Source organism: Amphibalanus amphitrite, unplaced genomic scaffold, assembly GCF_019059575.1.
Source record: "Amphibalanus amphitrite isolate SeventyFive unplaced genomic scaffold, NRLGWU_Aamphi_draft 000987F_arrow, whole genome shotgun sequence".
Classification (NCBI taxonomy): domain Eukaryota; kingdom Metazoa; phylum Arthropoda; class Thecostraca; order Balanomorpha; family Balanidae; genus Amphibalanus; species Amphibalanus amphitrite.
In genome coordinates this window covers 99,814-115,568 of record NW_024882481.1, presented here as the reverse complement: position 1 = coordinate 115,568, position 15,755 = coordinate 99,814, and the positions used below count along the sequence as shown (strand labels likewise).

Sequence of the window (15,755 nt, the reverse complement as noted above, 5' to 3'; positions counted from 1 at the left end):
GAAAATCGGGACCTGTTAGAGCGTCGTAAAGTGAGGCTGCTATCGTTTTTTTTTTGGGGGGGGGGGGTGCTGATCACGAATGTCATGTTAGTTCTGATCACAGATGATGTCTTCATGCATTTAGGCCAGGTCGGGACAGGTCAGGTCAGGTCAACCAGTAGGGGTCCTACCGGGTATTCGTAGTACGTGTCAACCGCCTCTGACAGCTTCGTTACATGTTACGAAGGCACCTCTCAACCTATTTGGGTCATGGGTCACCTCGTGACCTTGGCCTGAGGACTGAGGTAAAAGTTTGACCTTGACCTTTCCAGGTAAAAAACATATTTTTCGAAGCGACTGAAGGAGAGAAACACGATAGCGCCATTGCCAATTCTTCATCTTTGCTGGTTCAAAAGTTATCCGTGAAAAAGTGTTATCCAAAAACAGCTATTTTCATGGAGGCTTAACCGTTGACCTGACGTCAATTTTGATGATGACTTTATCAAAAGAAGAGTTCAAAACTATCGATTTCCATGCGTTTTTTTCTAGCTACCATTGTTCCTGAGGTAACGGCATGTTTTCTGAAAAAATAATGACATTTGGCAAACTTTGACCTTTGATGACCTCTGGTGCCTCCAATTTTGCTCTCAGATGAAAAATGACCAAAAAATACTTTCAAACGTACGCATTGAGAGCTATCGACTGCTGTTTACCGCGTCTCTCTAGCTCTCTTAGTTTTTTAGTTAGAGGTGGGTGATAACATATGCCCCCCCCCCCCCCACTATGGTGAAGTTGGCTGAGACCGCCACTGGGGCGCGGGTTATTCATGGGCCCTCCTGTGCGAGCATCACTACCAAACACGCATTCCGTTCAAACGCGCGGATTATGTTCAGCCTGTATTTACGGAGCGTGAGCCGTCTAGTCAGCATCTCTTTCTCTCACCTAGATCATGACTTGCCAGCTCTTCTCGTATAGCGACACAGTAACGTTCCTCAAACAGCCATTATTATTAATATTCTCATCTCCATTATGACAGCTTAATATAATAATATCACAGATGAAGATTAATGTACACACATGCGCGCCCACGCGACCATCACATCAGAACACACACTACACGAACGCACGCGCACACACTAGCAACAACTGAGAGCTGGCTGACGGTGCCGAGTGAACATGGACATCAAAACAGACGCGCGTCGGGGCTCCGCTCGCACCCTGTCAGCACTGGGGAGCGGTGTGCAAGGGTCCGATATGACGCCGAGGGCACACTGTCCGGAGCTCGGCCGTCGAGCCCGCTCCGCCCTGTTCTGTCGGGTTAGAGAATGAAGCGATCGCGCGCGGAGGCCCGCCGCCCGGGCGGGTATCACACACTGGGGCTACGGAGACTGTCCGGCCAGTCACACATTGTGCGCAGTCACTGGCGGCCGACCCATGGGCTCTGTCCGCACCGCGGCCGGCGGTAGCACGGCCGCGCGCCGCTCCGCCGCCTGCAGCTGCTGCAGCTGCTGAAGCTGCTGCAGCTGCTGAATGTCACTCATCACCTGGCGCTGGTTGAAGTGTCTGAGATTGCTCTCGCACAGCGCCGAGACTGGCTGGCGCCGCGCCGCCAGCGCCTCCAGTGTGTAGGTGTCGGGCGGCGGCGGCGCGGTGGCCAGCGCCACCTGGGCCGCCAGCCGGCGCTCGTGCGCCGCCTGCTCGCCGCCCGCCGGCTCCGGGTAGTACGGGATCAGCGGCCGCGAGTCGCCGTAACTGCGCGAGCTCTGGCGCGAGATGTCGCTCTGGCGGCGCAGCTCCTCATCGCTGAGGTCGCCGTGCGGCTCGCGGTCGATCTCCTCATACACGGGCTCGCCGACCTCGACGTACGGGTGACCGGCCGAGGCGGCCGCGCCGGCCGGCCGCCACCGCTGCTGGCTGTAGGCCACGGCGAAAAAGTCCGGGTTGGGCACCAGCGAGCCGCTGAGCTGCTGCAGCGGGTAGGTGTTGAGCCGCGGCGGCGAGTCCGACGCCGAGCCGCCGTTACCACTGTCGTGGCCGGCCGAGCGCATGCTGGCAGACTGAAACACACAGAGTGCAGAGAGTTAGACGTGCGGTGGATGCGCATCGTGGAGCTGAACAGTAGGAAAAAATCAGGAAATTAAATGAAGATTAGTCGGCTATCCCCAATTAGTCGGCAGTCAGACCAGGAATATGCAGACAATTTAGAGCAGGAATGCTGCTCAGTCAGTCGTCAGAGCAAGAATGTTGAACAGTCAGAAGAGTAATGCAGAACAGTCAGCGTCTCGCAACCGCACCACTGGCTTTGATTTGACAAATGACAAGCGTATCTGTGCAAAAATATCAACCACTGACGTTTGAAACCATTCACATCTGCCACGATACAAACAACTCTGAGCGAGTTCTGCCATTTTTGCTACTGCTTGCACACAATACTCGGCCCGGGCTAGACAAATAAGCATGACTGCCAGCAAACTGCTCCGACGTGCCGACAAAGGACTACGTCACACGCTGAGAGTCTCAAATGCGCGCAATCAGCGTGCATTCAGCGCGCAGAGCACCTTGCCGCCCCCGCCTCGCCAAGGTAACCACACTTGACGCGCCCCGTCCCTCCCCGAGTGACTCGCAGCCACGTCCGGCGACCACTCTTCTGTCGCGCGGCGCTGTAAAAACGCACCGATGCATTCCCACGTTTTGTCTGCAGCGTGAATGACCAGAAAGCGACCCTGCGCCTTTTTATCTCGGTCGCTGAAGAGTGCCATTTACGCCTGTCACGACTGCGGCGCGCCGGCTGCGCCGCTGCTCGGCGTCGGCACTCACCTTCTTGTCACGCGTAAGGCTGCGATGAGTAGGGGTCCGCAGCGAGCCGGGGCCGATCCGCGTCTCTGTAGTCGTGGCCGCACGCTCTTTGCTGGGGTCCTCCTCCGGCTGTGTCCACATGTTCGCCAGATACTGTCGAAATGGAGCGACAATAAGCACACAGGTAACGGCAGCGGCAAAAGTGAAAATAAAGCTTAATAACGTGGAATGCGCCCTTTGCTTTAGAAATACTAGTTTGTATACGTGACTAATAATGAACTCCAGTATTTTTGTGCGTTATATCGGTTTAGTAACACTGAAGTGTGTTATTTGGTTGAAATATGAACGACATAATGTTTCAACTACTCGCAAACAATGCATATCTAAAAGCCCAAAAAATCTAAAACGTAAAAAATATGCACAACTGAATTTATACAACTATCTGACAACAGAAACTCAACCATAGGTAACGCTACGAAAGCTGACGGTAGTCCCAGCGCTGTAGGCAGCTACGATGGCCATTCAGTTCTCGGCAGAAGCTAGTTCCCCTAATATGGAGCGGCTACCCTCCGTGGGCGGCTGCAGCCGCGGCCATGCGTCCCCACTGACGACCATTCGTCGGCCATCAGCGTCGGCTCACCGGCCGAGACTAGACTAACTGAAGCTCGACGGACCCCAATGTGACGAACCATCGCGCGATGGTCCGGAACCATGCAGCCCCGGCTGGGTCGAATCAGGCCGAGCGACACAGGACGCGATAGTTTGATCGAGTCAGGCTCGCTGTCATGTGCCACATCATAGCACGCGTTCATGCTAATATGACAGCGAACGAGGGAAGCTTAGGTTTGACGAGGTTAGGCTGCAATGGCCTGGATTCGGTTTACAGGCGACCCGCAAAGGGCACGGAACATCCCGGACAGGCAGGGTGGGTTGGCGGTGAACAGACAAGCCGGTTCCGCCCGCTGAGGTAGACGGAACCACCCCAGCGGGCGCGAGGCACCCGCCGATTACGGGCAGTCCATCGGCCCGGATCGGCTCAGGCGAACATCCATGCGACAGGCAGCTGCGTGGACCTCGGCATGCGGGCGTGAGGCGAGCGGGCGGCCGGTGGCTGCCGTCTACCTTTGAGGAGGTAACTGGAGCTGCGACTGAGGTCGTACGGGTGGCGGCCGGCCGTCGGCGGACTGTAGTTGCCCGTGGCGTACGGCTCGGCGTACTGTACCGGCTCGGACAGCGAGGGGCAGCGCGCGTCGGCGTCGACACCGACCGACGGGAGGCGGTGGTGCTGGAGGTGGTGGCGGAGGTGGTGACGGTGCGGCGGCGGCGGCGCCGCCTCGTGACACTTGAACGACGAAAAATGGTGCGCGGGCAGGAGCGTGGCGGGCGTATAGGCGAACGGGGTACCCACGGTGGTCGGCGAGCCGGCGGCGTGCGTCGTCTGCGTGTTGGACTGCGTGTTGCTATAGAAGCTGGTGTCCTTGGTCTTGGCCGGGCGCAGGCAGTCGGGCAGCCAGCTGCACGCGCTGAAGAAGCGGCGGTACTCGCTGCGGGTCTGCGGAAAGACGGGACTGGTTAGAAACTGGGACAGGAGAAACACGTATCGAAGATAAACACTAAGAACAATATCTAGTCAGCTTAGGATGAAAACATAGGCAAAATAACGCATAACCGAATTGATGGTAGGCCCCCTGCATTATCGACTATTTAGTAGCATGGTGAAACGTCTCCTATCCTTTCACAGTCCGACTATCGCATCAACACGACAGCCAAGGCTAGGCTGCATATCACGGCGTCCATCCAAACAAATCGCTGTCATAGACTCTGAGACTAATAGTCATCTCAGGCTGGGATGGACAGCGGGTAGCAGGGCCGCGATGATGGACCGTGACCTGTCATTCTATCACTCACACCCATAACCTGTCACCCTTTAACTGCTGCACGGGTCATTGGGATCAAACGGTAAGGTCAGCCCATCTCAGAGGGCAGCGAACAAACAAAGGTGAAGACAGGTCTCATGGAGAGTGGTATATGGCGGCAGGCCATCAAATCAAACACTATACGCCATGCGTGCCCTGCTTTAGATAAAAATACCTCGATAGCACCTAAGTTACAGATTAGGGATCTTAAAGATAATACATCTCGTCTCGTTTTCCATCCTTACCTTTTCGTTCTGGACGCAGTGGAAGAAGAAGATGAAGAGTCCCTGCAGGCTGTTGAGGATGGTGAAGGCGTAGGCGGCGCCGACGCTGCGCTGGTTGATGTAGAGCAGTCCGACCGACCAGGTGAGCCCGAGCAGGAACACCAGAGCCACGGCGCCGCGGATCCAGGCGCTGCACCCACACACAAGGCAGCGGTCAGTGACGGCAGACACAGTGAGGCTCGGAGGGATGCACGCGACGGGTGATAAAATAGTAAAACAACGCTACAGCAATGACCAAAAAAGAAACGACCCTAATTGCATATGTAGGTAATCTAAGTCCAAGTGCTGTAACTGAAGTTCAAGTTTTTTTTTCGTCTGGTGGATTCACAATTTTTTTTTATCACATTTGTGTGTTAGCGTAATCTAAAGCAACCATTGTGAATCATTTAGCAGGCTCACACAAAATGCGTCAATTCGTAACTTCACACTGTGCGGGCAATGCGAGCCGTGTGCTTATTGCACGATGCAGTCGTTCCCACCGTCCCAACGGACGCCAGCCAGGCTATTCAACGAGCGGCAAGCGGCGTGCAGCGCTGAGCAGTACAAACAGACAATACATTCCGGCCGTTCCCGGTGCTCCCAGGAGAGGCATCGAGTAACAACACGCACTATCCACACCATCCCAGCAACAACACACACGCACGCACAGCGGCGCACAGGCGGCCGACCGGCCCGCGGCTGGGTTGGACCAATGGTGCGCCCAGCAGGGCGATGATCGGGACGCAGAGCGCCAAAAACAGCGTGTAGTCAGACACACACAGGTGCTTTCTGTACAAAGTTAGCTGGAACATCCAGAGGTATTCCTGTACAGGCAGAGCCAAGCCAAAACGTCCACAGCTAGCAAGCAGCATGCAGTGAGAGCGCAGACAGGCAGGCAGGTGAGACAAGCACAGAAACCCGCAAGCAAGTGGTCCTCTTACATATGGGCCTTCATTTTCATGGCGATCACACTCTCCTCCTCGTCACTAAAAGGGAACAGTAGGGTCCGTGTCAGAAGAGGTGTCAACGTCGGTCCGATCGCTCTACGCGCAGTGACACATCGGCCGAGGTCGTACGCGGCCTCATCGCTCTTCGTCCTGCGGACGAGCGGATTTAACGGCCGTGCCACCGGAGGCCGGGGGGCCGCTCCAAAAACCGAGCTCGTCCATCATCGTATGACGGCCCGGCGCGCTCCAGGAAAGTCATCTGCCACCGGCGGTCACGAGACGTTCCGGACAAGGAACCTGAGCAACTACTCTAGAGAGCAAATCGGGGAGCGTCGGTTTAGAGAGACAGAGCGCCCGCCACCATAGTCGCTCGCTCGCTCGTTCGCTACATGAGAAAAACAACAGTCGCTCGATAGAAAAGGGGGCGACCGAAGGTGTTAGTCACACAGTGCTTACTGACCTGGCTGATGAAAGGCGAGACTGCTCCTTGGACTTCATGGTGACTGTGGCGACTGAGTGGCGGCACATCATGGCCACAGCCATCGCCAGGAACACGAGGTTAGCCTGAGGAGAGACAGACACCGTGATGTCAGATGTAGTCCCGGTGACGTCACGAACATAAGGGCACGTGGGGACATTTAGACAGTGGGAGGGAGAGGTTAAATGCTGCACCCACGCAGCAACAAGAACCATTTGAAGTTTACAGAGCACAGCGGGGCCTCACTTTGATGTTTGCATCTAAAACGCTCACTAAGAACCACGAATGAGACCAAAGGACGAGCTGTCTCTGCCAGTCCAAACAGAATCTGGCCGCGGTGCGGAGCGGTGAGCGCTGCCGCTGTCCCAGTGACGCGGGCCAGCGGTCGGACGGTGACCATCCATTGACAGCCGCCCGGGACGGCCATTAGCAGACTCTCGTCACACGGCGCCAGCCAGCCGCCGGTTTAATGTCGCGCTCTGATGAGCTGGTCCAGGCGCGGACACTGGATTCGCCCCTCCTCCCCCTCCCGAACAGCCGGACGACAAACCATACCAATCGACCCTGAAACCCATCTCAATGAACTAGCGCGCGGCGACGAGCCGTCCCCGCCGGGAGACAGAGTAGGTCACACAAAGCGCCCATGGCCGACCGTCCCACACTCCCCCGGTCAGTGACGTCACGATCGAACTGCGCCGCCGCTCGGCCGGCGGTGACCTAACCAGCTAAACAGGCGCTCTGAGTCAAAGCAGGCGGTGCGCCACAGCGGCGCCCGTGCCGTCAGCGCATGGTCGCGTGCGAGCGGTGCTAATCTAAACAGCCGACGCGACAACGGAGCCCGGCAGAGCCGTGACGGACGGCTGCCATTAGTGGGCAGGGCGCTGTCGGATCAGAGGAGACCTGCCGACGTCCTGGCTGGGTTCAGACGGTACGCAACTCGGCGGACAGCCTCCTGGCCCACAGTCTCGATTCATAACTGCAGATTGTAGAGTTCTTTAGTTTCTGGCTCGACCACACCCAGTCCATTCCTCCCCAACTAGCCCTGCCCGAAATGACGCCTCTGCCAGTTCAGCAAACCGACCGCAACACAAACAAACTGCGACTGCTCCACTGCGCCGCAGTTAGGGTATCGATAGATGACCAACAGGACCACGACAGGCTCTGCAGCCGGCAAACCGCGGCCCCTCGGGCCCCAAACCAGCTCCTCAAAGTGTACAGATATCCGAATAACGCAACCACCCCACCCCAACACACTACCAAATCCCTTCCATCTCATCCCCACGGATGACTCACCAGAATAACAAGCACCACGGGCCCGACGAAGGCCAGGATGAAGTAGTTGTCGGTGGCCAGCCAGCAGTAGTCGGCCGTGCCGTAGCTGGTGGCGTCGATGATGCAGGAAATTCCCACCACCAGCGCCGGCAGACCGTAAGCGGCCAGGTAGTACCACCGGATCCGCGACTTCTCTGCTTCGAATACCTCGATCAGCATTACGTATAGCTGGAAGCCTGTGGAAGGGAGAGATAGGGGTTAGATTGGGCGTTGGTGCAGTTAGATGGTCCGTGTCAAGGGTCTCTGATTGCACAGCGGAAGTCAGACTAGAGGGTAGCGAAAGTCAAGCCGAGTCCACAAGGGTCGTGGAGGACAGGTCAGTGCCAAAATGAGATTTAACCGTGAAAAAGGTCCCAAATGACCTCCGTGCAGGGCTCAGAAGAGTCCCTAGTCGGCCGACGGAGCGACGGGCGGGCGATTTAGGGGTCGTTAACGGACCACTGGGAAACGTTGACGACCCAGAAAGGTCGGCCCGTGTGAGTTTATCGCAGCCATTTATGGCCGGACAGTGCGAGATTAACGGCACACCTGGAAACGACCACGAAAGTGTTCAAGTTAATCACTACTGCAAAGTAATGGAGATGAAACGGCCCCAGTTTCGTCAGGTATGCGTGAGGCGTGCGAAATAAATTGCGCGAAGAATGCCTTATGGCTTCTTGACATTAACTTGTCACATCAATCACAATGTAATTCTACACGAGAGCGCTGGGCACCACCAGCAAACTTTTGCGAGTGGCGTCGCGCGCGCGTCGTCCATCACTGACCTTCGAAGAACATCCAGGCGAAGGCTGCGAGGAAGAAATAGTGCAGGAGACCGGCGACCACGCCGCAGAGCACCCTGTCCTGCGTCTGACCAATACCGGCCAGGAACACCACCTCTCCGATCAGCAGGCAGATGCACAGGTTCTTGTGGATCGAGTTGCGGTCCGACTGTAAAAAAAAGAGAAACAATTGTGGGTTAGATTATCAAACAGATGCTGCAGAAGCCATTTGTCAAAGCTGAACTCAACTGCCGTGAGTAACACCACACAAACTTAGGTAGGATAACTGACGTTCTCGAATCTCACGGCACGTTATAGTCGATTATTCTTACCTTCAGTCCCCTGAAGAACTGGAAGGTGATGATGGCCAGCAGGAGGCAGACGATGGACACGCCACATCCCACGTATGTGATGACCTCCAGCGAGATCCGGTGTGTCTCCGACAGCGGCGTCGTGTGGATGTCCATGAGCACGGCGAAGTTGGTCAGGTGGTCGCACTCGCAGGTCGTGTGTGAGTCGTTAGTTGCCAGCCGGCGACATCCCTTCTCGGACCAGTAGTTGAGCGTGTAGTCCCAGTAAACGCAGCGCGGGTTGGAGACATTCTCCGTGTTGAGGTGACGGAATACAAGCAGAGCCGGGTAGGGCAGCTCCACGTGGCGACCCTTACCCAGCGAGGCGGACACAACGCGAGAGTTGACGATAGGTCGCACGTGAGGCTCGCCAGGCGCAGGCTGCTGCTCAGGGATACCGGAGCGCTGCTCCGAGGGCTTCAGGATGTCGTCCATGCCCTCGTAGGACATGAACACCACCACAGCGCGGCCATTGTCCGAGTTAGCCTGCAGCGACTCGCCAGGGATTCGCACGTAGTCCTTCACCTGCGTCAACTGTTCACGCTCCTCCTCCGAGGGGAACTCGACAGCCTCCTGGGTCCAGACGGTCATCAGGCGAGCTGACAACAGCACGTTCTCGCTGAACTGCACCACCGACTTCTCCTCAGCCAGACTGTCTGCCAGGAGGAAGGCGTTCTCCTCCAGGCCGAGCATCAGATCGGTCATCACGGGCCGGGCGCGCTCCTCGCCCAAGTCTCCCCACATCTGACGCTGCTCGGGCTCCAGGAGGTTGCTCGTGGTGCGTACGATCGTCTTAGTGAGAGCAGCCACGTCTGCCTCGCGCTGCTGAGGGTCCAGCGTATCCAAAGTCCCTGAGTTGAGCTGCAGCGGCAGCCCGTTGATGAGACGCACCGTCGCCTCGAGGTCACCTCCCAGCATCGGCTGGTCATCGGTGACGTCCGCCAGGTTGCTGGAGATCTTCAGCACGTTCTCACGCTCCTGGAAGCGCTCCTCGAGCGAGCTGAGCCACAGGGAGCGGCAGGCGCTGAGGTCGGGCTGCGGGGGCGAGCGGCGGGGTCCGGCGGCCGTCTGCCGGCAGCCCCAGCGCGCCTCCCCCTGCGCGCCGTGCGGACACGGCCGGCGCTCCTCCTCACCCACACCGGTCCAGTTCCAGGTGACGCCGCGACTCTCGGTCGGCGGACAGGCCGTGTCGGCGGGGTCGGCCGGTGATGCCGGTACCGGGACACGCTCCGGGTCGGACCTCGGTGGTGGCGGCGGCGCCGGAGCTGCGGGCGGGAGGTGTGAGTCAGTCGGCGCCGGGGGACAGGGTCGAAACGGTCCCACGGCCATCAGGGACCAGCAGACATGTCGGCAGCAGAGGGGAGCAGGCGAGGTGTAACCTAATGCGACTCGACTCCCTCGTGACTAACTGCATGTTCAAACACCAGGGTCGCCGCTGACAGGACTAGGGCGGAACCCCGCAGGAATTCACAGATGTTAACTACTTTTCCGGGGGCAACTGACAACGTGAAGAATTGCATGAAAGCTAATGTCAACGCCTGCATTCGAATTGCATCTGCATAATTCAGCAGCTGCCGGTGGCTAAATTATTCATGACGCAACTAGACGCTCTGTGAGTTTCAGCTCACACAAACATAGTGCTACAGCACAGCCCGCAGCGCTGCCCCGCCCGTGCAGTACTCACTGCTGTAGTAGCCGCGATGGGCGGGTGGCGGCTCCTGGTACGGCCGGCGACCTCCAGCGTCCGGCCGACGGGGCTCCGTGTGCACGCCCGTGATCTCCTCGTGACGACCGTCCAGCTCGACGTCATCGTGAGTCTCGACCAGGTCGCGGTCGCGGTGAGGGTTGGGCGGTACGACAGAGATGGGCGCAGCTGTGGTCGTCGTCGTCGTCGTGGTTGTCGTGGTGGTGGTCGTACTGGGAGTTGTCGTAGTCGTTGTTGTCGTCGTGGTCGTCGTCGTTGTGAACGGCGGCGGCGGAGGCTTGAACGGCGACTCAGTGAGGATGGAAGGCGGCGGCGGCTGCGTGGTCAGCCAGGCCGGAGGCGCCTTCTTGGTGGTCGGCTGAACGGCTGCTGGCAAAGAGAAACATGATGTCACGCCAGAGGTCAGAGGCTATCAAAACGCGGCCTGCGAAACCTTATCCACTACCAAGACGCCAAGACCGCGACTTTTACTCCCTGAGTGGGTTTATGCCGTCGGTGATGGACTATTTCCGTCAATCTCTCGCCCACGTTCACGACCGGTCGGTATCGCGCCCGTGTCAGCCTGTCTAGCGGGCGATGAGGCTAACTTGTCACTGCCGTCAGGGCGGCCCGATCGACCAGCTCTGACAGCCGCTCTGCCGTGTCAAAGACGCAAAAATGAGGCCCGATTTCAGTCTGATGGCGCGCCTGATCGACCCTTATCCCGGCACGGCGTCCTCTAAGGTATCACACCAGTGGCTCGTTTAGATACCGCCGGCGGAAAACGGTCCGGCGGCGGCGAGCTTAACCGCCCCCGGGTGGTTACGAGAGGGCCGACACCCCGTGGCATGGGTTAAAGGTCACAGGTCACAGATGTGGTCAGCAGCTCTGTGACAGCCGCCCCGGGACTGTCGGCTGCAGATAAACAAGCCATGAGCTCCCGGATCCAACCCACGGCTCAGTTTAAACAACCATAGTAAAAACCGACTAAACTAAGCACATGAGAGCGGTTCTACTCACCACGAACACACATGTAGTGCGCCTCCAGATACTTGTGCGTATTGGGGCACGGGTCACCGAACTCCGACTCGGAAGCGGGCACGCTGCAGCTCTGCTTTTCACCGCATCTGTGGACAGAGGCATCAGCATCATCAGTCACCAGTCGGCAGACACGCACACAAACACGGCGCTAAGCACGCTCGGCCGGCAGGGCAGCGGCGGTCGACCCTCGAGAGAGACAGCGATCGTTAGCCAGCGCATTACGGGATGATGGGCTTTATTGATGGCGACAAGACGATTGCTTACTGGAGCAGCCAGCCGGCGAGGATGGGGGAAACACACAGCGTGGTGCGCCCGGATAACGACAGCGGTGCACGGCTGGGCGGGTGATGAAGCGAGAGATTGAGAGCTGGGGAGAGGGGGACTGGGGGGGAGGCGCACGCACAAGGCGGTAACCAACCAGCTAGTTGATCACGCAGAACAGTCCGCCGCCCCGCCGGCCGACCAAACAAGACACGGTCACAAAAGCCGGTAAAGCGTGTTTGCACACTGGCGAACAAACTCATTTCGGAGCCGGCCGGCGACAACAACGGGTCTGCCGGTCGCCGGCACCAGAGATGCCGCTGTTTGCGCGCTGCTCTCGGCACGGACCCGCCAGTGCTCGGTGACCAAACAGAGAGAGTCGCCGGGCCCGGCGTGCCCTGACCCGTCCCGCCCGGCTGTGTCCCAGTGTCCTGTTTGGCCCGCGCCCGCCCCATCCAGAGCGCCTCCCATTATGATCGGCCTTTCTCTTCCTTTCATCGCGTCCCCGCAGCGCCACTCCCTCCATTCTATTTGTGTTTTCTTTGAGACGCGCCCGGCTGTCCTGTGCCACTGTTTGCCGGCACCCGGCATACCCGCGCCGTCCCTCCCTGCCAGCCTCTGTCCGGCCGCCGCCGCTCGTCCCACCTGCGCCCTGCTCACGACCGGTGGCGCCGCCACGCGGCAGTCCCACCAACTACCGCCTGGCCGGCGGCGCCGCGGCCGCCCAGCGAACAATACAAAAGAATTTATCAACGTCAGCCGAGGTGTTGGGGTGAGGATTTCTGAATAATTGCCCGTAAACGGAGGCGGGATAATGGAAGTTGCGCCCGTGCAGCCTCCGCCCGGCCGGTCAGGCGGGATGAGGCCAGATGCCGATCGGGGTCGGGCCGCCCCCCGTCAGGTTTCCAATAGAGCTCGGCCGATGGTGGCGCGGCGGGGGTGCGATCATCGCCGGCCGCCGGCGCATGATTCGGCCCTCCTCCGACAGCTGACGGCAGCTCGGGCCCCCGCCGCGCTGCATTAGACGGCTGCACGCGCAACACAGCTGCTCAGCCCGCCCCCGTCCCGCCCACGGCGAGCGGGGAATCAGGGGCGCCGGGCGGTCGTGAGTGCTGTCATATAGATTCGTGACAGAAATACTGGGTGACAGGCCGCCCTGTAACCGACTCCTGTCGACTCCTAGTCCTGTCCGACTACCACCCGACTCCTGCCGCCGCTCCGGTCGCTGGGCCTCCCGACTGATGGCCCGCCGTCTCCGGGCTGACGGCCGCCCACCTCCGAGAGGGTTCATCAGCGCCGCCCGCCCGGCCGGGGAGGGCCCCGGTGTCCTGTTACCCCGCACCTGTGGGCTGCTTATCGGATCGGAGCGCCAGAAAATTGGATCGACCCGAGAGGGCGGCGACCAGTGGCGCATTGTCGGCGAGGGCGTCGCGCGGCGCGACACGCCACGGCGCCACGAGCGCCGCCCGCACGCCGCTTTGACAGACAGGGCGGAGAAGCTGTCGCGCCGATGGCGGCCATGTCTCAATTTCACACCGTCGACCGGCCTAATATTCTGATAAATTCCTCACGGAACCAGATAAAAGCCGACACGACCGTTAAGGCCTCCAGCCTATGAATATTAACGGCGACGCGGGTTGGTGTGCGGGACTCGGGAGTTTGACTCTGCGCGGGCGGTCAGGAGGTAACTGGGTACCGTCCTGGTCCTGACATTGAGAGGAAGCTGTCGATCAGCTACTAAAGCCATCCCGGCGTGGTGCTGTGCGAAGCGGCCTTGAAAAGATGCGACTCCCAGCTCAGACCGACTCCGGTGTCATCCAACAGGTCATGCTAATCAGGGGGACTCTATTTGGGAATGGAGATGACGATCGGTTCATTCCCATGCCGCCTCAGTCTGGGGCGTGTCTCTAGTCAAGCGTCCTCACACACCGGGGCTCGGGGTGGGAACACGAGCGTCCAGCTGGTGATACGCAGCCGGCCTCGCTAAAGAAAAACGGCGCGCCGGGCGACTTATTGAACAAACTCGCCGCGCCAAGGGTTACGCCGAAAATGATGGGGACGTGGCACGCCACTGTCTCATTGTTATTCGGGGCAATCGCGGCAGTCGTCAGTCTTGGTGCTGCACTGAGCATCCCATCATCTACGGCGCCCCGCACAACTTGTCGCCGTTAAGTGTGAGGGCTCTGCTGGTGTCTGGTGCACACGGCTCACAAACCGGGGCGGGCACGGCCCTGAGACCTCACCGGCCGCCGCCACGCCGCACCCCCAAACATAGAAACCCTACAGATCAGCGCCCTGTCGGCGGCCGGACGGAGCCCGGTCCCACCCGCCCGTCTCGGTCGGTCTGACGCCTGATTCAAACATCAGACCACGCAGCGCCGCAAACGGACATTTACATTCACGGCGAGCGAACGGCTGCGGCCGGCGCGCCCGCGCTGGCAAACCGACCGGCGCCGCCGGCGCTCGGCATGTGGATATTTAATTTGCATTCTCGGCAGATAAATTCGCCCGGCAAATTACCCCCGGACCACGTCAGCAAACAGGCCGCTTTCCCAGCCCGGCTGCGGATCGCGGCGCCGGCTGCATTTGCATACTCGAAGCCAGCCAGATCTCCGAACCAGTATCTTTATTCTGCCAAAGAAGCGAATCTAGTAATTGAATGGCGCTCGGTCGGCTGCGCGCACGTGAGCCGGAGCGCCAATGGTGATGACCGACGGTGGGTCGCCGGCGGAGCGGGTACAAACATCGCGGCGGGCCGGGCGGCCGTGTGCGCTGGCACTGACAGACTGCGCCCATTTCTCTGCGTCGACGCCGAATGGCCGACCGGGGGGAAATAGTCGGACGGCGCGCCCCCGCCGCCGCACAGATGGACCGACGGCGACGGAAGTGTCCACCGCCGCCGTCAGCGACGCGGCGATATTGGCCACAATGCAGCGCGCCGCGCCGCTCGGGGCCTGCCAATTCTCGGCGGAGCTGCCGACACATTGGTGAGCGGCGCGGGCCCTCGGGCGGCGGCGGGGGCGGGGGCGGCGGCGGCGGCGGTGATGGGATTACTCGGCCAGCCACCGGCGCCTTCTGATTATCCTCACTATTGACCGACATGTCTGGGGCAGCCTGAGGAGCCGCCCACGCCCTGGCGCACACCGTCCATCTGTCGGGAAGCTGTACAAGTGTCGAGAGCTCTCCCCTCTCCTCCCCTCTCCTTCTCGCCTCCTCTCCTCTCTCAGACAATCCCAGCAGCAGCCGCAGCTGTCGGATGTGTGCGACCTCGGTCTGAAGATTCAGCTCCAGGTGTACGTCAGACTTAACACGGCGGCGACATCGACGGCGGTTCCGCCTCGGGGAAAAAACCGAGCCGACATCTCCCTGGCCGTCTGCGCTCACCCGCCCGCCGACTGGCCATCGGCCGGCCGCAGAGTGCCGTAACCGCCGAGCCGAGCTGCGTTTTTGCACACTCGTGACAAACGGAGATAAATCATCGCCGATCGGCCGTTCACTAATGACGCGCTGCCGCGCATAAAAAGCGACCGGCCACCACCGATAAAACCGTAAACGGCCCAGTCCGCGCTCCAACTTCCAGCAAAGAGGCCGCTGCGGCCGGCAAAAAGCGTCTCAACTGACCGACGAAGGCCGCAGATACGCCGGCCGCCGTGAAATCTGGCGCCCGCAAAAACGGCGACCACCGCACCGTGCCGCCGCGCCGTCCAAATTGGGCAGCTGCGACTGACGGGGACGTGACGCCAGAGCCTTCTGACGCCGCCGCGACACCCCGCCGGGAGGACTGACGCCACGTCATGACGCCGGGCTCACTGACGCCGCGTCACAGCGCGGATAGAGCGACAGATTGGTGACGCGTCAACTATTTGAGCAGCTGCGACTTCCAGAAGCTGAGTCGCTGCCTGATGTCGGACTACCGTCTGCTGAAGCTCTTTGTCGTCCCTGAGTGA

At 59.6% G+C, this 15,755-nt stretch overlaps 1 protein-coding gene across 8 annotated transcripts in view; it reads right to left on the bottom strand.

Moving 5' to 3' along the window:
- Positions 1-862: 862 nt before the first annotated feature.
- Positions 863-15,755, bottom strand: part of LOC122368894 (adhesion G protein-coupled receptor L1-like) — a 57,776-nt gene continuing 42,883 nt past the window's right edge. Inside the window, exons 4-14 of one of the 8 annotated variants that reach the window (XM_043343214.1) lie at positions 11,527-11,633; positions 10,507-10,893; positions 8,805-10,087; positions 8,476-8,641; positions 7,673-7,887; positions 6,362-6,465; positions 5,896-5,940; positions 4,937-5,105; positions 3,898-4,327; positions 2,797-2,928; positions 863-2,036 (exon numbers count right to left, since the gene is read on the bottom strand). In XM_043343214.1, the coding sequence (XP_043199149.1) occupies positions 2,804-2,928; positions 3,898-4,327; positions 4,937-5,105; positions 5,896-5,940; positions 6,362-6,465; positions 7,673-7,887; positions 8,476-8,641; positions 8,805-10,087; positions 10,507-10,893; positions 11,527-11,633 (3,031 nt within the window). In that variant the 3' untranslated portion in view covers positions 863-2,036; positions 2,797-2,803. Of the gene's footprint in view, positions 2,037-2,796; positions 2,929-3,897; positions 4,328-4,936; positions 5,106-5,895; positions 5,941-6,361; positions 6,466-7,672; positions 7,888-8,475; positions 8,642-8,804; positions 10,088-10,506; positions 10,897-11,526; positions 11,634-15,755 lie in introns of all 8 variants that reach the window. The other 7 variants (XM_043343212.1, XM_043343208.1, XM_043343209.1 and 4 more) reach the window with 7 other exon arrangements.